The sequence below is a fragment of the Megalops cyprinoides genome, chromosome 7 (assembly GCF_013368585.1).
Source record: "Megalops cyprinoides isolate fMegCyp1 chromosome 7, fMegCyp1.pri, whole genome shotgun sequence".
NCBI lineage: Eukaryota > Metazoa > Chordata > Actinopteri > Elopiformes > Megalopidae > Megalops > Megalops cyprinoides.
The window spans coordinates 25,528,455-25,552,226 of NC_050589.1; the positions used below are offsets into that span (position 1 = coordinate 25,528,455).

Genomic DNA, 23,772 nt, shown 5'->3' on the forward strand with positions numbered 1-23,772 from the left:
CAGTGACACAGAAAGAAAGGGAACACGCGCCATGCAAATCACATCCTCTGCACGCCGCTTTATTTCCACACGTCGAATTTCACATACAGCGGAGGTGCTCTTCACGCCGCATCCTGGATAGGGCCGTTTCCACGCGCGTCGCTTTCAGCGGGGGTCTGGACGTGAGCCATCTTGAGAACTAACGCTTGCAGACACACTCCCCACATGTGTCAAATCGCATGACAAGCCAGCCAGAATGGAATTAAAAAATAATTTGCATGAAAGTGACACGAAAACAACCCCTCCTTCCAATTAAGGTGTTCCACAGTGCAGAAAATGTTGGAGGTAAAGACAAACAAAGCAAAAAAGCAAAAAAAAAAAAAAAACCTACATCGTCATGGCCAGAGAAGCTGCACCAGGAAAGTGCACTGGGGTGAGTGAGCTGTTGCTAGGATACGCAACATAGTCCATTCCCTCTATGAAAGAAGAGAGCGAGACACAAGGAGAAGTAGCTGGATGAAAAGTTTTTTCCCTCTCTCAGACACGGCTTCACTGAAACCAAAGTGTAAAAGGACCAAAAATCGACTGTCTGCCCATTGGACCACACTGTAAAGTACACAGGAAAGAGACACGACTGTTACAGTAATTTCAGGAATGCGCAAGATGCCGGTGAACGTTTCCTGACCTAACCTGATTGAAACCACACTGTGGTTTGAGTCACCATGGTGTGTCACCACTAGGAAGATTAATCTGTGAACTAGTGAATTTGAGTTCAGCTCAACAAGTGCTGGCTGTGACACACTATGACCAGTTATGTAAAGCAAAATGTATCTTTATTATTCAGCACAATGGGAACTTCTTTCTTAAACAACGAGTTGGTATCTCTGTATGCTTTGTCAGGATATCTCACAGTATGCATACAAAGAGAGAGACACAGACAGACAAGGAGAGAGTGTACATATATGTGTGTGTGTGTGTGTGTGTGTGTGTGTGTGTGTGTGTGTGCAGGCGCGCGTCTGTTTCTCACTCACATGTGCAAATACAAGCTACCTGCAATGCAGTAACTGTTTCCACTAGCTGTGTGTTTGCACGCAGGCCCACTAGTCACCAGAATAAACCTGAGGCTCCTCCAGCAGTACTACCATAGCTAGAAAGCATCTGTCAAAGTCAGTGAAACGACACAGAAAAGTACATTACGTGCAATGCTGGGTGTACTTCCACGCACATGGAGTGCAATACAATGCCAGTGCAGAGAGATGAACAGAAACATTGCCTCGGTAATTCAATAATCCAGCAGTCGGATGGGAAAATACAGACGTCAATATATCAGACATAGGAAGGCCAGACTGCATACCAGAGACATGCTACCTGCAAGAGAAAAGGCGGGTGCTACCATGCTTTGCACATATTTCTGACATAGTTTATGCAGATACAAGTTAATGAAATTATTAAGAGAGAGCTTGGTACATCTGTGACATAACCACATTAACAGATTGAAGTGTTGAAGCTGTTTTAATTCATATTTTAATTTTAATTTAATTTAATTTAATTTAATTTAATTCATAAACTATTTTGGGGGTTCTGCCAGTGCTATGTCAGTTCTGATATGTAATGGTAGTGACCTAAATTGAGATGCCTATGTGACTCTTCTCCCACACTGTAAGAGAGAGTAAATTCAATGTCCTTGTATTTGAAGCTCTTTATCCTGAAAGCTTCCCTAAAGCCTGTCTGATAATCAGCAGACGCGGCTATTAGAGAGAAACCGTCACAGAGACAACCTCTCATTTACACCTGATTTCAGCTACCTGCAGGGAGCAGGACACCACCAGGGTGTAATACCACTCACTCAGCCACGCAGCCAATCAAAACACCAGAGCCGGAACATCTGGGCAGCAATCACTCAGCCGCGCAGCCAATCAAAATGCCACTGCTGGAGCCAGGGAAACCCGAGCTGCAGACCGTCTACAGTCTTTGCTCCTGGCTTAAATATTCCTTGTCAGCTAACTCATTATAAAAAAAAGAACCGGCTTTAGAACTGCACACTGAAGGGTCTCTCTGTTCCGTCTGGAGAGCTTGGCAGCGCGGCGTGCATGTCTGCAGAGCGTTCGGCCCGCGGCCCGACCCGCCGTACAAAGCCTCACCGCCTTCTCGCACCACAGCACAGTGGCTCATGTTGCTGCAAAGCGCCGACCCAGCCGGCAGTTTCCATGGTTACTGAACTGTACAGTGTCTGGATTTCTCCGGCAGCAGCCAATGAGGAGGCGCCGTCCAATCAAATGCGTTTGCATAACGATCTCATTATGCACGGGCAGATCATTGCAGTGCCACTGGACTAAAGCCTGTCTAGACTAATCTCATTTATGCACCGGGGCAGAAACGGAGGCTAGATTCACTGGCAATCCCGTTATTAACAGCAGAAAGGGCACACCGCTTGAATAGTAAACAGTCCCGGGTAACTGAAAAAAATAAATAAATGAAAGGTTTCATCACAGATTTGGTATACGTGTGTCAATCCACAGCTCTGACACCAGAGGGACAGAGCAGAACCTGCCATGTGTTTGTGTGCACTTTGCGACCTCGTGTCCATGACACTGTGAAAAATACGGCTTTACTAATATATTACCAGATATAAGGCTACCAGAAGGCATGGCTGACTGAAAACCCCTGACAAAATGTCTGGGCCTGTGCGGTGTCCTTATCGACAGGAGAAATCCACACTGGGGGGGGGGAGCACCCAGCATGCACTGCACTATTCCCAGCCGCAGGATCCAGTAACCTCTCAGCACCCTTTCCAGAGCAGCCCGGAGGAAAGGAGTCCTGCTTGAGCTGGGTAATGATACTACACGCCACCTGTGACCTTCATCGATCCTCTCCCACTTCCTGCTGCTGGAACACAAAACACAGGAACACCACTGACAAGTCATGCTTCAGGAAAAAGAATATGTGAAAAAAAACACACACGGGAAAGGAACACGTAGCTTGTTCATAAACCTCCCACATCATATTTTGTGTGTCAGGCTGATGCCTCACTGAGAGGTCCGCCTGTTACTGAAAATGGAGCAGTACATTGCCTCTCTCTCTCTCTCTCTCTCCCTCTCACTCTGTTTCTGTCTTCCCCCCCTGCACTCCCTCCTTTCTATCTCGCTCTTCCATATCCTTCTTCCTCCCTCTCATTCTCTATATTTCTTTTCTTTCTTTTCCTCTCTCTCTCCTTCTTCCTCCTCCTCTCTCTCCCCCTTCCTTCCTGTCTCTCTCTCTCTCCCTCTGATCAGCTCCTTCAGAGGAGTGCAGCAGGCAGCGGGACAGAGCAGGCAGACCTGGCAGCACGCGGCGGGGCTTGGGGACGAGAGGGATATCCCGGCAAGGACCCCGGCAGGCTCCCCTCATTAGCGGTGCGGGCACGAGGTGCCCGGCGCTCGCCAGAGCGGGCCAGAGGGCCCGGGACTACAGGTCACGAGAGCGCATGACAGCAACGAGGGCTCGTTCATCACCGCTCCAATCTCAGCTGCTCCGGACAGGGGGGATGACTGCTCAGAGCGGTGACACGTGGCGTGCAGAGCTCCCTCGCCAGGGCTCTGATGTCACAGAGAGCGCGTTTCATCCGTGCCGTTAACTGACACGTCCGGGCCAGCGCGGCGGCTGGCTGTTTGGGGTCCTGACGGAGGGGACACGGGATCACAGCCAAGTGTTGACACTGCTGCAGTTCCCTGCAGACCCCTCAGGTATTTTACAGGGGTGCTGCCATTAAAAGCCCAGCACTGTAATAGGTATCTCAGGCTGTGCCAGGTGTCACAGCAAGTATGCCGTTTCCCTGAGCGAAGGTGTCTGCTGAAAAATTCCACAGTTCTATTTCAAGACATTATCTTTTAAAGCACGTCATCTGGGTCAATCAGGTGACGAGTTATGCAATTAACAGCTGAGAACATAGACAAATGGAACAGTGATTATGTGTAATTAATATAAAAAACTGAGGTGTAAGACCTTGGTATGCCCTGTCTGTTGTAATCATCCAACAAAAGGGGACCACACACGTCTTCATCCTCATCCGAGGAAACCCTCGGGAGTCTTTCAAAAGGCTCTGCGTGACATGGGGCTGTCACGTTTGCGGTGGCAGTCGGTCAAATCCCCCCCACGCTGGGGGGAAGGCACCGCGAGGACCTCGGGAGTGCGAGCCGAGGACAGATCGAAGCTCCGCGTGACACCGTGCGATGATGGCGCAGGAATGCTACGTATCAGCTCACCCGTGCTCTCCGTGCGGCGAGCGCTAATGCTCCGGAAAGCTCAGCTGTCACGCCGGCTTTGTCACACAGTGCGCTCCGCGGCATGCCAGCCGGGCACCGGGGGAAGACTCGGGGAGCCCCCTCTGTCTTGAGCGCGGCGCTGCCGTGCAGACTGCCACCGAGACTTGGCTCCTCGCTGAGCGCTGGCACAGGCTGCGCACCCCGGCCGATGACCGCGGGCCTGTTTCAGCGTCACGGTACCCCCTCTCTCTTACTTTAAAATGCCTGTTCCTGCCTTTAGCAGCTGGCAAGATGAGAACTGCAGAGGACTAAGAACCTCCCTTCATGTGATAGCTATCCTGCTCTTCTTCTTGGTGGTTCTGTGCAGTTAACCAGGATATTGGCTTAAACAAGGACTGTTGCCCATTTTCTGCAAATTCAATTCTCGCCAGATTGCATTTTCCACAACTTTCTGCACCTCAAACCATTTTAGCTCTGAAAAAATCCTCTGGTCTTCTATGTAACAAGGCTGAGGGAGGATTGGAGACAGGAAGAAGGGAAGAAGCAGGGATAAAGATGGAGGGGGGGGTGATGAAGGGATGGAGATGGAGAGGAAAAGGGATGAAGGAGAGTTAGAGAAAAGGAGAGAGGAAGAAGGTGGGATGGAGACAGGAAGAAGCAGGAGAGCTGTAAACAGCTGACAGGTGAAGATACACAAGGCATTTACACATCTAACAACAGGTGCAGACAGTACGGGATAATTGTGCAGGGGCTGCTGCGAAACTCTACTCACAAATCTTTGTTTAAACCCGAGTTATACACAGCAGAATGCACGCACAACTGTACCAGCATTGTACACTCTTCAGTTTCATTAACTGAGTGAAGAGGCACTAACAGCCATGAGGAGATCAACAGACCAAAGCAAACAAGTGGCTATAACATCGTCTGCGTGTGTTTGTCTAATACGGAACAGCAATCGTGCCACTACACTACAGAACATATGAGGAATGCACTTCAACTGAGTTCCCCTCATTTCAACAAGCCATCAGCACTCTTTATAATTCTGTATACACTCGTTATGATTCTGATAACATGAGTGTGAATAAGATAAAAATATACAAAATATGCATTGAACAACATCACTTTTGCAAATCCCTACGGTAAAAAATGTGGCATTTTCATTTAAGTGGAGAATGAACAGACACAAGATCTTCATAGATACAACAGAAACTGTAATGCTCAATCAAACTGGCGAATCAGAGCCAGACTGGGGCATGAATATTCCTGAACTAATAACACATGCACCTACGACTGTGCGCTACATGTCATCTAAATGCAATAATCTCGCCCGCCTGGAAAAGGCTGATGCAACATCAATGCAGAAATGAGGAAGTGTTGTAAGGATAAGGACATTAAAAAATAAAGAGTCAAACAGAAAGATATATCACAACCTCTGTACGAGGACGCTTTAATGAGACCAAGAAATTTTTTACTCATTAATTCCGATTTGTGGCAACTGCATAATATATATATAAGCGATATATACGTTATATTTCGCTTGTATAATAAATAATTTGCTTGTATAATTGTACATTTTGCTTTGCCATGGTGTCCACAAGGGGAATAATTAACAAAGATCATCTATCCATCCTGAGACAATTTAGCCCATTACACATCATGATACATGTTAACTGGCCAGCTGCTTCTGCCCCCTGTAGTTACACTGATGTCACTGCCATTGACCTCTGAGTTAATGATGCTAACAGAGCAGATCTCTAACATCAAGACAGAAGTAAAAAAGGAGAAAACCAATAATGATGACAACAATGCATATCAAGGTCGATACTTGCAATAAGGCAAACCACAACTTTTGTACAAAGTTGTCCTTGTTTTCAATCATTTTCTTTAGTTTAGCTTAGGAGAACCTCTTGAGCAGCTACTCAAACCAAAATGGTGATGCCTGGTAGTCATTTATGTCTTTTTCTTTTTTCTACATCAATGAGAAACAAGAACAGCCTCACAAGAAGGTTGCGGCAGGGTTGATATGACACATTCAAACACAGCAGAGCTCACCTGCTTCTTCCTCTTCTTCACTTTGGGCAGCTTGCCCTCCTTCAGCTTGCAGGCTTTCTTCTTCTTCTGCTGCTTGAGGGAGTCTTCCTCAGGGAAGAACCTGTCCAGCGGTGGGAGGGGGGCTGCTTCGGCCTCATCCTCCTCTTCCTCATCTAGGCAAAGAGGCAGACACAGTGTTTCAGAACCTCATCCCACGCTCACACACGGTCTGTCTTAATGCACACAGTGCTGACCCCAAACCAAACACCCTGCATTCTTGCTCATTTCTCAGTTCTTTCTCACTACCCAATTATGTGTGAATTTAGTTATCAGATTTTATGGACATATTACTTCAATCACTGAAAATTTTAAAAACAATGATTCGATAAACCAAATGATTCAAAAACAATTGTGTGCACCTATTAATAAATGCATATATATTGTTAAGCCTTGTCCCCCAAAACTGACAATGCTGTTAACAATTTAAGTTTTTAAATAAAGTGATTATTTGATTATTGCTATTTTTTCTCCTTGTGTTTTTTGTGAAAAGCATAGACCAGCTTCTTCCCAATACACTATCCCTGGAGATGATTATATATAGAACAAATCCTGAGGAAATCTGTCATCAGAAGGTTGTGGGGTTGAATCTCAGATGGGGCGTTGCTGCTCCACCCTTGACCAAGGCAGCTCTGTATTGCTTCAATAACACACCCAGACTGCAAATTAACGCAATGTAAAAATGCAAGCTACATTACGCATGTCTCTCAGGATGAGGGTGACTGCTGAGCCAATGTATAAATGTGTTAATCACCAGACTAAATCTCTGGGTGGCTGAAGCGCTGGGAGGAACTGCTGCTCAGAGCGTGAGTGCAGGTGGGACTGTCACTTTCTGCGCACGATGCCTCCAAAGACGCGCGACGCAGACAAGCTTCCCACCAAGGCGAGTCGAGCTGCCTGCAGACTGCACACTTCAATGAAGTCGATGTAGGTCACGGCGAAGAGACACGTTCCAGACTCCAGACACTGAATTACCATAAAAAGATGCCTGTCCTCATGGCTAATTTACAGCGCGCAACGAGGACGCAGAAAAACACGGCAGGATCATCTGAGTCCACCCACAAGCGCCACAGTACAGACTCCGCCCCCCCTCCCCCCAGGATGTCAATAGCAAAATCACCTTTAATCATACCCACTCTGGGAGGGGCCCGCCTGCGAGGAAAAAGGTCATTTAAAACCCCACTGAATCTCGGGTTCGACATTGAAATTCACAACTGGACGACTACAGATTACTGTGTTCTCACCCTCCCTCCCACCTCCAGTGATTGAGGCTCTAGCACCTGTACCTGAGGACTTGAATTTCAAATGAGAAACACGCAAATATGTCTGCAGAACTTCAGCCAGGCTTTGCTGTGTTTCAGAAATGCATCTACTCCCTTCCAGGGATATAATATATGCTATTCAAAAGATATCAGAATGATGCAACATACAGAAACAAAACTGTGCATAGTTGAAATATTCGCTTACGCATTCTGTGAAAACCCATAAAATTGGATCAGGTGCATCTCTCTGTGCCTCAGTGTTCAATACAATCAGTTGTTCTTTTGCTCTTAAATTACCACAGCAAAATGTTACATGTTAGTATTAACTGGCTTAGCAGTTGCCCTTACCAGTATTATCCAGTTATCCTGGATATTAACTGAACAAATTCCAGTTAAATGATGTGCAAAAGGGTGCAGCAGCAGTACCTAACTCAAGATTTAAACCTGCAACGTTCTGGTTACACTCTCAGTCCCCTAATTACCACACTACTGCAACTGGTAACACTAGAAAATTGGGCTTCTTATCCCGAAGGAACATTTGCCGCAAGACAGCTTATGGGCACCATGACAGCAACGGCTGTCCAGTCACACAGTTAGTGCACGCCGCAGTCTGAGCAATGTCCCCTTTTCCCAGATACTCCATCATTAAGGGCTATACTATCACGCTGCGAACAGCCCAACAAACAGCGGGGCTCCTCTGCTCTGGCCGTGCCTCCCCACTTGATTCGCGAGTCCCAGGAGATGCCCCCCCCCCCCTCCTCCTTGTCCCCGCGATGTGGGCAGTGCCAGGTATCGAGGGGGCGTCTGCGATTGCCAGCCCCGGGGAGCTGGCGCGGAGCCCTCTGGAGCGCAGATCCGCAGCTCAGGTTGGCGACGCTGCCAGCGCGGAATCGTAGATGGCAGCAGCGCCTGTGACCTTCCCACAAGGGCTCGGCAACTGGCGCACTCTATTAGATACGAGATTCATTGCGCTCCTTCCCTAAGATATTCGCTGTTAATGGGAAAACGCATTAGCCCTCTGACAGGCTCCATACGAAAATATCCACTTAATGGCGCCCTGACCACTAATGCAGGAGGACTGGATGAGCAGGGGCTCTCCCTTCGTCCAGCCACTGAGCATTTATAGACTTGATCTCCCTCTTCTCCTTTCCTGCTGCGTGGCTGGACACCACTGTAGCCAGATAAACTTGTACACGCACACACAGACACACACAGACATGTTCATGTCTGAAAGAGGGGTGTCTGCTTTCATAGTGCATTTTGAAAAAAAATAACAGCAGCCTATCAGATGATGGAGTTCCAGGAATACTCTGTCAGAGACACAAAACACATCTCAGCTATTTCTTTCTCAGTATTCTCTGCTATAGCCTTTCCGGTCTGTATTTCCTCCCAATCTCCAAAGATTCTTCTGCCCATCCATATCAACCACTCTTCTCTCTCCTCATAGATTCCTTTTCTTCTATCTCAAGGTTTCCACATTTCTCCACTACTTTGAATAACAAAATATCCACTTTGTTCTCCTTTCTGCCTCCTACTCTTTAATCTGAGAATCTCAGGCGCGGAGCATCTCTGGTCCTCCTCCTCCTATCTGGCTGATTGTATTTACTGCATCAGGTCACCTGGAGAAGTTCTCTCTCTGTTGGAGTGCCACAAGGCTGTGTTTTTGGTCCGTTTCAGCTTCATTTCTGATCCCATGCTAATCATTACCTCCAATCGTTTCTTCTAATACTTTCACGCAAATGACACACTGTTGACTTCACCATTTTTCATCTTCTCATTGTCTGGTTTTCTCTGGTTTTCTCTTAGATATTGTCAGCACTCAAGCCTGAGCGGCTGGTTTCTCCCCGTCTGTCAGTGTGGGTGTGTTTCTCCTGTGCATGTGCTTTTGTTTTGTTTTCAGCTATAGCCCCACCTCCTGTCCCGCCTACCTGCCCTGCTGCCACGCCCACCACCTGAAGCCCATCCTGCACACCTGTTCCCTGTTCTCTCATCACCAGCCATGTATATATGTATATATGTATATATACCCCGTTTCCTTTGTTCTTTGCCCGATCGTCCCAGCTTTGTTTCTGTGTCATTCTCGCCGTTTGTATTATTCTGATCTGTTTGGATTCTGACTCTGCCTGTTCCTGATTTACGCTTTTTGCCTGCCGTTTTTGATACCCTGTATTTCTGTGGATTTTTTGGTTACTGATTCTGGACTGGTTTTTTTCACTTTGACTTTTGCCTGTGCGTTTGGGACTTGTTAAGGATCTCCTTTTACTGCCTGTTTTGCCTGTGCCTGGGTCCTTTCCCTGCCGTTCCTTGACAGATATTTGCATGTATATTGGACAATCTCCACGCACATATATTCCCAGCATATTCTCTAACATTTCCATCTTATCCTCTTAGTCCCTTTCCATCAACCTCTCAGTCTCCCTAGCTTTATCATCCATACGCTCTCCTCTACAGGTGGAAACAATGGAGTTGCTGTAGACACCTCTCTATCAGGCTCAGATCATTTGTTCTTAGAATCTCCTCTACCTCTACAGAACTATCCCCCTTTTGACAGTGTGTCCTACTGAGCTCCCAGCCAAGGTTTTGCTAATTTCTTACCTTAGCTGCCATAATTCTTTATTGCTAGTGTAATTGATATCTGCTTTATCCCATCTTCAATGAAATTCAATGCATTTACATATATATTTATTCATTATTTTAATGAAGTACTGCATACATTGTGAGCCGCCTTACATAAGGATGTCTGTATTTTTGATAATAGATGCTGGAAAACTGATTACAGATGATGATAATGATAACAATGATAATGATGATAACACTCTTAAGCAAGGACCATTCTTGACTGTATTCTTTGCTTACACTGTGAAATGTTCTCTTATTTTCTAAGATTCCACAAAACAAGAAAATGAACATCCACTTTCTCAATGCAGCAATGCAGCTTCATGGGATACGACACAAATTCCTATTCGAAAACCTGTGCTGAAATGGCCACTCAATGTTAGTTAACTTTTCTGTCCCTGAAATGCATTTCTTCCTATACAGCACCACTTCAAATCTGCAAGAACTGAAATTAAGAATTAAACTGAACTGAACTGAATTGAACCGAACTATTTGAAATTAAGAACTAAACTGAAGAATCAAGAGATGAAAATTCCCTGAAATCTGAAATCACTTTGTTCTCTGTCATTTTTCCTTGATATGACAACATTTTCCTTATTATGTGTGATTATGTGTGCTATGTGCACTCACATGTCGCAATCGAAGCTGGAAAAAAACACTTGGATATCACACAGTTCATTACAGTGTCTCATTAACCTTGACAATAAAGCCTGGTCGCCAAAAAGCTCATGGCAACAGCATCCGACCTCACAAGATCCACTCCACTTTGGTTACAGTATGGAACAGACATATTTCCTCCAAATCTCCATTTAAACCTTAGCTTCACTGGCAATGAAATAACATGCAAATAGGACAGACAGAAAAAAAAATCAATGTAGCATCCAGCCTGCCCTTCATTCTCGTCCATCATCAATTTCGCCAAGGCAAATAGCTATCTTGAGGAGGAAAAAAAAACTATAAAGGCATCGATTTTACTGCGATAAAACGACATGGCGGTACAAAAAAAAGAGGCGTTATTGGCTGGGCTCTGATTGTAAGACATTTTATCACGGCGCCTCCACTCTGACACAGACACTGACTTTGGCAGCTCTGGGGGCCTGACAGCGCCGACTGAGAGATTGATAAGCCTGGCACAATGGTCACCAAATGACACCCCCCTGACAGGCTCTGATTAACAGGCAGAGTAAATAAAAAGAGAACCAGACACATCACATTCCGAAACAGCGATGCACAAATAGCAAGGGAGGGGCACAATATCTTTAAGCACCCTGTCCCATTTGGACAAACGTCTGTTACTTATGATTGGTTCTCAGAAGAGATTCTGGCCCATTTCATAGGCTGAAACAATCACATATTCAAATTAGGTGCATTATTTCCCCCATTAATAAACAAGAGCAAAATAATCACAGCTATTTTATCCTTCTTGTGGCTATGACACAACAAGGGGAGATATGGCTGTGAACAGTGAACTGGCTCTTTTTTCCATATTTTATTGTATTCCTGTCTTAGTTTCACTCAATTTTCAGTCTTAGCCAACATCCCCCTTTGAATATACCAACAGGAGGGTGAATTACATTGAACTAGCCCAGACACATCTTATAAACTCTTTGTAACTGTTGAATCTTGGTGATGTCCTGCACACAACACACACACACTACTATAATGTAATGTAATCCTATAGATAAAAGATAAGGCTAAGCTAACCAGCATACCAAACACACAGGTATTAAAGGTTTCAAGTTTAGTGAAGTACTGTAGTTATTTGTGAAATACTGCCTGACTGATAGCAGGAGGGGATTGGAGCATGGGGGTGTGCAGAACTATGGTGTCATTTACTGCAATATGGCTAAATAAGATAGCAAATATGCCTGCCCTTGTTTATAATGATGTTATAGAATATATTTGGGAGGTTTATTTTGTGCGGGAACCATTACAAATAAAGCACTATAATACTTGCTCAATGCCTGTAGGCTCTTCTCGTGTTCACAAGGATCCCACAAATTCAATAAAATGCACCAGAAGTCATAAATAATTATTATAATTGTCGTGTTAAACTTACAGAATTATGATGGACTGTAAGTCAGGGTAACAAGTATAGAACTGTTACAAAATGGTGCATACAGGTTATCTAAATCACGTAAAGATCACAAACCACAGTCTTTGCACATAAAATGGAGTTTGGGGAACGACTAATCATTCTCAAGTATAAAAAAAATACACCCTCCTGCCTGTTATGAATGCACCGATTCCACAACTTCAACCAGAAAACCCAGAGCCCCTGTTAGCACCGCCTCGTACAGTACTCGCGGCTGCAGAAAGCCCTTCCATTTATCTTTTTATCATAAATGGCCAGTTAAGCGTACACGCCGGGAACCGGGGACACTGATATAATAACGCGCACTTTGGGGTCAACCATGCCCATAAATTGGAGTATTCAGCGTGGCGTTCTGTCATTTCTGCCCTGGTTCGTTTCGTTCCTCCTCTTTCTCTCCTTTCCAGGTCTACATTTGCGCAGGGCAAGCCCTTTTTTCCCCGCATTCTACTCCGCATGGTGGTGGTACATATCTGCCGGGGGAAGTGGAGGGATACACCTCCCCTCAGACTGAACTCCTCTCTCACCTGGTATTTCGTCTTCAAAATCCATGTCGTCTTGTGCCTCGTCCTCATTGCTTAGCGAACCTGGCATCTTTACCGCATACGGTATCCTTCACGAAATCGCACTCCCTCTGTTGCTAGAATAGTATAGAAACTTAACCCTCAGAATGCCACTCTCTCTTTAAACGTCTGCATAGAATTAGCTTTATATTTTCTCGAACTGTGAGTTTTCTTTTCTTTTCTCAAGAAAAATGGCTGCCCTCTTTATTCAAGAAGCAAAAAGAGCCCCTTTCTCTTCTCGCTCTCCCCTATCCAAATCCTCCAGTCTGAAAATAAAAAAGAGACAAAAATGGAACACACATGCCCAGAAAGTGACGTCTGGTCTGTTGCCATGGCAATCCATCCCATAATTTTCAACACAACTAGTTACCAGCTAGCTAGTCATGCTCCCTTAGTTAACACAATTTACACTAGTACGCTGGTGCTGCAAGTGGCAACAGCGGTGAGTTCCTTTCTGTCTTTCACGTTCCCGGTTTCCCCTTAAAACTCTGAATGTGAGGTTACACAAGGATAAAGGGGAGTAGAACAAAACACAAGCTTTCATGTAATTGCGCGTTTTACTCCATGTGTTCTTCAGATGGTTAGCAGGACGACAGATCAATCAAATAAGAACGGATAACATTCAGAGACGTAGCTGAATAATTACAGAAACTGACTTAATAATTAAAACATTGCTAATATTGTTAGCAGGCTAGATAGACACCATTTGTCCGACGAGATCTCACTTTTCCCATTGTCTTAGTGTATCAAATAAAAAAGAAACCGCGATGTAATGTAAACCAAATCGACTAATACAAGGTAATTGCTAGCTAGCATGGTCTGATGCAAACCATCATGATAGCTACTGGTGTCAGGCGCGACATTTCTTCTACACGAAGCTAGCTATTCTTCTGCGACTTGGGTTACAGAATTTAACTGTTTAATCACCATGTTTCTTTCAAGTGACTGTAGCCGACATGGACAAAACGTTATACTTCTACAGCATGAAACTCCTAAATACTTTCTCCCAATGTCCTGGTCCAAGGGCTATGGTCCGCTGAAAACTGCGTTACGCACAGAGGATAGCCCCGATTGCGCACAGCCTCAGTGTGACTTTGGCAGTTGTCAAGGTTACCACTGCAAGACGCCACTGTAGGCAAGTCATATGAAACAGCAAAAACGCGCGTCACATAATTTAGATGTTTCTTCTCTTCCGTTTCACACAGACACATTCTAAATCCCCACTGTCTAATACTAATTAACGCAGGTGAATTAATTTATATTACAAGCAGATTATTTGTTTCATTTGCGCCAGTCCACAAAGGAGCACATTATTTGACGACCACAACTCAACACCCTTTGACTGCCTTTGTTTTTCAAAAATCTTCAACAAAACTGAGATTCCCAAATCATAAATAGACCCATTACATTTTTTTGTGAAAGAGGATCGGGAAAGCTGAGACTTTGCCTTCATAGGCAAATCTACCGTATCGGTGGTACATATATATGCTGCATATTTCATACATAGGCCTACTTTTTGCTTACATTTCGAAATACTGTTTGGTCAATTTAATATTCAGGAAAAATTAACGTCAATCGACTTTTTCCATTACTTCCAAACTTCCATGCATTGTTTGCCCTTAAAAGAGATATATTTTTTTATTTTATTCTATGTTATAGTCACCAGTTATGGATATTAAAAAAAAAAAAAACATATTCATGAATATGTTCAAAGAACGTTTGTTCATGTGTGTAGCTATGGTTATGCTGAACGACGAGAGAACGAAGAAATATCTGAATACAAGTAGGGTTCAGCGCCCCCTTGAGATGAACAGTTCTCTAAATTTTACAATGCGGTTCTACGTGAAATAGACACCTGTTCTTCCTCAACTCCTTTTCTGCTAATTGGTCTGTGACATATTGGCCATATGGCTCTAAAAGTGACCCAACATTGGTCTCCGTGGTTAAAAACATCATGGAAAGTTAGCACATAAATTAAGTGGATTATCCTCAAATATAAATACCTTCTTTTACCATTAATCCACAACCATACATAATGAACACGTAGGTATATGCCCTTTGGACATTCAATCTTTTGCAAGTAAACACAAAGTAGAATTAGTGCCACTTGTAAATGTTGAATCTCTTTCCCTCTACAGTGACCATTTTACCACTAATATTACTTAAACCAAGGGTAGCACATACTAGGTGTAAGATATTTTGCACTCTTTCAGCAGTGAAAGAATGCTTCCACTTCACTCTGCAAGGCACTCCCAGGGGTATTGCAACTTGCCATGCAGAGCTATTAAACCTATTCCTAATGCTGCAAGGGAAATTCTCTGATTTTGTTAAGGGTTGAACAGTGCAGAACAACAACCTTGATTTTATCAGTAAACAACTGCATTATTCACCATTTTAGACAAGACACATTCCACTTGTCAAAACCCCCACTAATCAGAGTGGTGCAGAGCAAAAGTCTGCATTCAGAAATAAATGTGTGCACACCCAGTTACATTACACTGTACATGCATTACAGCAGATTTTCCATATTATCTTAAATTTTAGCCATGCTTGACATTTGATTTCTCTTATACCAAAACTTGATGGACCTCTAATCTTCCGAATCAAATTGAAAAGACTACTTTTGTGAAATTTAGGGTATTTAGAAATTGGAAGGTGAGTCAAGGGTGGATCTGTTCATTTTATGATTCTTACCATCGCTAATTGACAGTAGAGATGCACAAAAAATTACTGCATCCTTCAGAAGACAAATATTCTTGACACAAGAGCATTACAGCTTTACAGATTCCTCTAATTAGATGCACAAATGGACTGCTCGGCTACCTACTGCACTCCCAAGTAACTCGGTAATTACAGCATTAGCTAATGATCTGTGCGCCTTATCCGACTGCCATTATCATTAGCCATGGCTGGCCTCAAGGCTATGACCCAACAGAAAAGCAAGCTGTACTTTCTTTTAAAGGAAGTGAGGCAGAACAGCATCCTTACATTTGTTTCACTCTGAATCAACCTAGTGTCCACCTGCATTCATGTACCACGTTCACACAGCACCCATTCTAATGCAGAATGATGGAAATATCACAGGACTCTGTACCCTAATAGATCATTAGCACCCATCAGAGAAAACAGAGGCAAGACCACATGGGGACTTTGTTGAGGATGGGGATTTTAATTCCAAGATACAAAATGGGCAGCCATCAGGTTTAATCTTCATCCTCTTCCTCCTCCTCATCCTGGTTGATCTGGAAGTAGCGAAGCTCGTAACTCTCCTTGGTATTGGCCACTACACGCAGCCAGTCTCTCAGGTTGTTCTTCTTCAAGTACTTCTTCGTCAGATATTTCAGGTATCTGTAGACCAAACAGCAACCACAACATTACTGGACTGTTAGATGCCCTCACCAGGGGTAACTCTCAAATGAAAATCTCACATTGAGCTCAATATTCAGTGAGTCAGTTATGGTAGAAACCTGCTAATGGTGTAAAAACAGTGCTCAGACTTTAATTTGGTCAGAGTCCCAAAACATCACATCACCATCCAAACATGATGCTAGAGACCCAACAAATCCAGACACAGATACCAAATCTAAATTGTGGGTGTGGAGGGGTGGGTGTCTGGGGCATTAGTACCCGTATTCAAAAACTCAAGTACAAAGTGTACCACATGCTGATTTAGTATACAAATACAATGCAGATTGGAGGGGGGACCTTTACAAACTAGGTGTGAAACAGCACATGCTTACATATAAGTTACAGGTTACATCTGAATATAGTTGCTTAAGGTCAATAAAGCATGAGAAAAATGTTAATTTACAGTTATGTGAATGTTCACCATAAGACAAGTACACCTACTGCAGAGTTTAGTCACAAAAACTTCTCAATGGGCAAGACTTATTTTGCACAGAGCCATTTCACGCCTTCAGGGAGTGTTTTGGGACTCATTCAGTATTGTGGAAAAGACAACTTTTTGGCTATTCATTTCAAAAGTGACCCCTGCGCAAGCAAAATAACATCAACATTCTTTATCAGACTCACTGCTGAGCCTTAGGTTTTGACCTTTACCTCTAGCCAAGATAGTTTTTCCAGAAAGTATGATTTTCACATTGGTAATGCACAGGGTAATGCATGTAACACAAACATAGTGTAGAGTACTGTCTATGGCTGAACTGGGTTGTGTCAAGATGCCCAGCTGCCCATGTAACTGATCCCAAACACCTGGGATATGCATGGGTCAACCAGAGACAACACAGCCTACATATTGCAAGACAAAAATGTAACTTGCACCCACCAAATAAGAGAAACCAAAGCTTTTTTGTGAAGTTATTTGTGATGTTGAGTTAAATGTAAAGTACAGCTGTATCCATTCAGTTACTTTGACTCATCCTTCTTTGTGAACTCTAAGCGTTGACTGCAGAGCCTCTGGACACAGTGATGCAACCACAGACGGCGAGCTAGTAATATTAGCATGTGCATATACCACTAGCTGTTGGCAGTTTAAACAGCTAATCTTAGCTGAGATTAGGTATCTCAAGTCTTCAGATCAGAATTTTACAATAACTGAAGCTTGACCTTATGCTAAATAGTTGACTGCCAAGTGCCTTGGCAGACATTAGTACAGGCTGACTTGTGTTAGTTTTTGTTTTCTCGTAAACTTTTGAGTTATCAGCTTACTACAAATACCGAACTTTCTTTGAGACAAACATCTGTGAATGTGGGACAGATATTCTCAGATGGCAGTAAGACTGACCACTGCAGTGAAGGCTGACAGCTGACAGTCAATCACACCTGAAAATACAAACAAGCATCCATTTTTCCACAGGGCCCTGGAGTGTTAATGTGCAAGTATGCATGATTTTACACTAGCTTCACCCAAGGAAGAAACCAATAAAGCGCAATACATTTGTGGGTTTCAAAACACATTCCACTGTAGGGAACAATAATAATCACTTTCTTCAACATGTAATACAGCACCTGATAAAACATCCAGGTCCCTGTCCAGACAAATAAATGCCTAAAAGCAGTCACTCATACCATAATCTACCACACTAGGAAACACTTAACCTGTGGTTCACAACAACGGGTCAAAAAGTGTTCACAATGGGCTGCATCACAGATGGTGACAATACCAGTAACAGATTCTGAGGCTTGTCAAGCCATTTCATGTATGGTCTGCGGTCTAGACTGGCAACAGCTATTGACGTATGGTAATACTACCATTACCACGTTAGACTGACTCAAAACATATGGGCATATGACAGCAATGAAAGTGGAACACAAGTCCAGCAACAGATTCATAATGTATATGAAAATCCATTAACTGTCTCATCTGAATAGGATTAGGACAAAAACCCACAGAAGGAGCTACTGAAGTGAGGCATAGCAATAACAGTAGGGCACTTGATTTAGGCAGACACATTGGGTTTTGGCTACTCTGTTCTATAAATTATTACAATCATTACCATAAGCATTTTTGACCCAAGCTCCCAAGAGAAGCACAGAACCACCCCAATAATATCAACCTGTTTAATGTCCCAGCTCTAATATTCCTCTTGGTATTACTTTTTTTCCATAACCGTTTGCCACTCACTGTTGGTTTCTGTGTTGGTTAAACACTTTTTTTTTTTTTTTTATTTTCATGCTTTTTTCATCCCAACTTTGGAATTAATCGTGCTAAGCTCCATTTACTCCCTTGTCGCCCACACAGCTGCAGGCAGCCGTGAACCAATGCACACACTCCTCTTGGATGCCAATAGCTATTTTTCACACAAGCTACAGAGTGCACTATGGGTGAATCACACCTGATAGGATAATCTACCCATCTCTCAGATGACAAACATAACTTTCAGTCACCTGACCAAACGCCCTCATACAGTAGAGCTCTAGCTGGATGACAATATAGCCCAGATTCGAAGTAGTAATGCATGAGTTACAGAATGCCTTTAATGCCTGAGCCTCTCTATGGTGCTCTAAACAGACTGCAAATTCATTTGGTGAACGCTTATTCTGAGCGACTTACAAAAGTTGCTTCCAATAGAGTTGGGCAGGTAGCCATACAGTTACCAAATATCTAGGGGCATCAATGAAATAGTGGAATTGCAGGTAACATTGCCAAAAGGGAAATAAACCATCATATGGTATACAACCATATACTACAATAACTGATTTCCAGCTACCAGCTTGCGTTACCAAAGTCTTGTATTGAGCATTTTTGTTGTTGCAAAAGCTGTTGCTGCCACCAGGCTTTTTCCTCCAATGCTTATGCTGCCATTGGGTTTTAACACTATGTTGGAAAGGGAAGGATGGTCACAGCTCAGGATTCTGAAGAGTAGGCTGATTTGGGTGCATTTAGAGTTTGTGCTGTAAAATGGATAGTGATCCTGCTGTCCTGACTGTTGTGGGAAGCTCATTCCACCACTTGGGGGCCAGGGTTAAGAGAAGACATGATTGGGATCAGTGATACTTTCAGGAATGGAAGGCTAAGTGACCAGAAGTTGCTGAGAGGAGTGGTCTGGCAAGAGTGTAGGGTTTCAGAATATATTGTCCAAATGGAGGTGCCATTCTTGTTACTGCTCAATAGGCTAGAACCAGACTTTTTAATTTAATCAGAGCCATAGTATAATATCACTGGAAAATTTTTATATCATCCCATTTGGATTGGGCAATTACAAACTAAACTGCCCTTAGGGTATATAGTTTTGAAAAGATAACATGATACTTACTAACTGTAGGAGCACTGTGAACAGCAAATCAAAGTTCAAGCTGAGCTCAGTGTCCCGAGTTCAGTCCCAGCTGTGTCATTTGCCGACAATGACAGAGACCCCACAGGGGCAGAACAACCTGGCCTCATTCCACCTGGGATACGGGTAGATAGATCTGGCAGGGGTTGCTCTTGTAGTACAGAAAATAGCCCATGGCTGAGTAAGAGTTTAGAGGACTGCATTCATGCCACCTCAGCACTCCTGCACGAGTGTAGAGGTTGTTGTGGTGAGACAAGCCTAGTATACAACTGACGATTCCAAATCAGGGCTACATAAGGGTGGGGGGGAACTAACACCACTTAGCCTGCATTAATGTCTGCCAGTACACTCAAATCCATCAACTATTTAGCATAAGGTCAAGTCTCAGCTACTGTTCAATTTCAGTTTGAGGACGTCTCAGCTAAGATTATCGGTTTAAACCATCAACAGCTAGCATATGCTAATATTACTAGTTTGCCGTCACTGGTTGAATCACTGTGTCCATCAGAGGCCCTGCAGTCAACACTTAAGAGTTCACAAAGAAAGATGAGTCAAAGTAACTCAATGGATACAAGTATACTTTATATTTAATTCAATTTCACAAATTCTGCACCTCTGAAGAAGTACAATGTCAACATGCTTGTTGTACATTTATGTGCCTTTGTTAACAGCGTAGTGTAATAAAATTGTTGCAGTCTCTTTATAATGATATCTGCCAAGTATCTGAAGTATTTGGCTAGCTACTTGTTTTGCTTTTTGTCCTCAAACATAAATGCTTTAAATGAATACCCATAGCTATGTTGAATATGTTGCTTTCATTCATAGACCTGATCCTCTAAACTGCTAAAATGGAGAGAATTTAGTAGAATTTTGAGAAACAGGGCCAATTATTATGCCACAGTAATACAGGTGACCCAGAGCTTCAGGTACTCTGCATTTTACCATCCAGATTCTGAATCACCTGCTTCATTTTAGTTTAATAGCTGACCCAATTCTGTAGTTAAGAGCTTGGACACCACCACAAACCAGAAACTTCCAGCACACCACAACCAAGGTATCTTAATGCTTCTCTACAGCAACTGTTCAAATGCATATGTGACTGAAATTCCTGTCTTTAAGATGACATCCCCAATGGTAATACCCCAGTGATGAACTTCAGAGTAACACACCCACATGTTAAGTCATACCTTTTGGAGAAGGGAACTTCAGAAGTCACTGTGATTTTACTCTTGCTCCTCTCAATGGTCACCACGCCGCCGCCCAGGTTCCCGGCTTTTCCGTTCACCTTGATGCGCTCCTGCAGGAACTGCTCCTGTGGTGGTCAATAGCACAAAAATGAGCCACACTGTGATGTGCAGAAGTTTACACTTTCAAAGCTAATGTAGGGCACTGCTTTGTGGCCCTTTGAGCTGGGTCCTTTGCCAGAATTATTCAAGTAACTTTGTAACTCATGCTATATGAAATGCAAGTCCCCCTTTGTTTGGTTAACAAAGGACGTAATGTTATTTCACACAGCAGGCTTATCAGACCCCACACGTTTACTTACAAAGTTAGCAGCGTCCATGATGCCATCTTCCACCGGGTGAGTGCAGTCCAGGGTGAACTTCAGGACCTGCTTCTTCTTCTTGCCACCCTTGGTGCTCTGCTTTTTCTACAGTAGGGGGAAAACCGACGTATATTTAACTTGAACTGGTGGCTACGTATTCTCACAGTGCCAACTGTGATCCGTAAAAAATGGACGTTGTACTTGCACTATGCTGAAATTCTAAGCTGTATGAAGCCAATCTGATAACACACATTTGAAATGTACATTTGTCTGCATTAGTGCTTTTAAAGTAAGGTAAAAAAAAAAAAGGCAGATAACCTGCATCTACGTAAACTAGTGCCGCAGTAAACATAACAGGGTTTTTTGGCAACAAAATGTATTTGGCAACTTAATAACGCATGAATTAAACTGTCATTGATTCACACTGAAAAAATATGACGACGCAGACAGGTAAATACCTTCTCGTTACGCAATATAGGGTGGCCTCGACACAGATATCTGAATCTAGCTAGCTACAAGTTAGCTAGTGCCGATTATAAATAGCTAGCTAGACAGCAACTTCAGTAGCCTACAGTCTCTAGCAACACAAACTTCTTCCATTCAAATCGAGGGCTGACAGCTGGCTTACAAGATAGCAAGTTACACACGGCAGCAGCTAAATAGCAACCTGAATAATGCAGGTTGCCACGCCAAATCAATAGTTTCGAAAGCAGAAAAACACAAGGAGACAAAACATTTGCTAGCTAACCGGCTTATGAACTTTTAACACAAACGGTACGCTAGTTACTGCATACAGTACCTTAGATATTTGCGAAACCCACCGCAGCACCACCAGCCAATGCGCTCTAGACATTAAATGCAATTCACACGCTCTAAGTGGCAACTGCTATTCTCACGATCTATGTTTGTTACGACAATAACAAAAATACAAATACTGGTTAAAACACCGGTTAAATGTACCTGGAGTGGGGAAATCTATCCTGCTCGCTATGAAGAAACGCGCTGACTCGCAGCGTACAACGTGGTTAGAACAGAGCAGGCCTCATGACAAGAGGCATCAACAAAAACTCGTATAACAGCATGTTCAAGTGATAAAACTACAATTTATGCTCTGATCGCAAAGCTCTGATTTCTGCAGCATAATCCTGACTGGTCAATCGCTGGTTTCTTGCTCGTAAACATATTCAATTTTAACATGTATTAAACACATGATTGCACTCACCACCGGAGCCATTGCGAACAATTTTGCAGAAAGGAAGGCTTGCTCCAGCGCATGCGCTTTGATACTAGCTAGGCTATGAAATCAAACGCGGGAATAGTCGATTCAATCCGTGAGTTAGAGGTTGATTATACTAATGAAGACCTTTCATAAAATTACATAAATATTCAAATCTAACTTTAGATTACGGTTTGCACTGGTGTCTTAGTCTTTATTAACGAGTCAGTTTTTTTTTTTTAAAAACGCAGTAGTGATCACTGGCTGCCAACTTCTACTTCTGACCATGATACAGTTAAAGGTTAGCCAGTGTTGTGTTGGTCTCTCCAATTTACATATAGTAAAAAAAAAACTTTAATCACAATGCTCGATAAAGGATGAAAACTTGTTTTTATTATTTTATAGCTGATTAGTAACAGAATATATTAAAACACTGTCTTCCTTCAGAAATAACCAGGCTGTCAGAGTGAAACTTTGCTGAGAAAGGGAATGAAATAAAGCTATGGATTCACATGTAGGCATCATGATAATAAAGAACCCAAACGAAAGTGAAGTCACCTGATCAGGCATTTTTAAGACATAAAATCTAATGTCTGATCGTCAGAACAACAGCATTTCAACTTTTTTTTAACTCATACCACCAAGCAGCGTATTTGTTCTTCAAACTATGTAAGCCTATATAAATATTAAGGAATTATTTGTCATCAAATGTGGAAAAGCGTTTCTTAGATGAGTTCCATGATAGAGTACGTCTGAACTATTGTGATTTGTGTAGATTGCAGTGTTGTTCACAGAAGGAGTACATTGTGTTTGCATGTGGAGAGCAGTGATGCACAGAGGGGTCTGAGTGTAGACCCATGGGGGACACCAGCTGAGCAGGAAGTGGGCTAACATGTGGTAGCTAATCAGTGACTCACTGATTTGAAAGCTAGTGTTCTGCAGTAGAGGGAAAAGTATTTTGATTGTTTCATACCAGTCAGTAATTGACAACCCATGTCTATGGTATGAAGACTCATTCTCTCATTACCAGTGATTATAAAGGATCTGTTTGATGTCAGTTTGTCACAATACACACAAAACCTTAACTACACAAGAGGGTACAAATTTGGTTTCCATTGACTGCTGACCTTTAATAGAAATGTAAAGCCAGAGGGCACCAACTATGGCCGCTTCTGTTTATGAGGGGTCAGTGCAGGGGAGCCTGTTACACTAGCAGCGGCAGCTTTACTAGTGGGAGATGGGGGATTACACACAGAAATTATTTTGGTCATTTGCTGACAGGCTGGCGGTATCTAGTGTCTCTTTTGTCGTCAGGGACTGGTTGTTATACCATGGGCACCTCCTCCCCCTGCTCAGCTGCCACAATGCTTGCTGGGAGCTGGCAATGGCTTGACGTCAGGGTACAATGTTCCATGCGGCAACTCTCAAAGTGCTC

General features: G+C 43.3%; 2 protein-coding genes across 2 annotated transcripts in view; both read right to left on the reverse strand.

The window, feature by feature from the left end:
- The window catches only part of chd5 (chromodomain helicase DNA binding protein 5), a 35,263-nt gene extending 21,983 nt beyond the window's left edge, over positions 1-13,280 (reverse strand). The window contains exons 1-2 of the mRNA XM_036532606.1: positions 12,806-13,280; positions 6,273-6,424 (exon numbers count right to left, since the gene is read on the reverse strand). Coding sequence (XP_036388499.1) covers positions 6,273-6,424; positions 12,806-12,872 — 219 coding nt within the window. The 5' untranslated portion in view covers positions 12,873-13,280. The remainder of the gene's footprint in view (positions 1-6,272; positions 6,425-12,805) is intronic.
- A 2,710-nt stretch (positions 13,281-15,990) lies between these two features.
- LOC118780857 (60S ribosomal protein L22) lies at positions 15,991-22,398 on the reverse strand. The gene is made up of 4 exons (XM_036533576.1): positions 22,344-22,398; positions 21,122-21,226; positions 20,763-20,887; positions 15,991-16,189 (listed from the first exon to the last, which is right to left on the reverse strand). Exons 1-4 carry the CDS (start codon positions 22,353-22,355, stop codon positions 16,045-16,047), a joined length of 387 nt encoding a protein of 128 aa, XP_036389469.1. The 5' UTR covers positions 22,356-22,398; the 3' UTR covers positions 15,991-16,044.
- Positions 22,399-23,772: the final 1,374 nt, after the last annotated feature.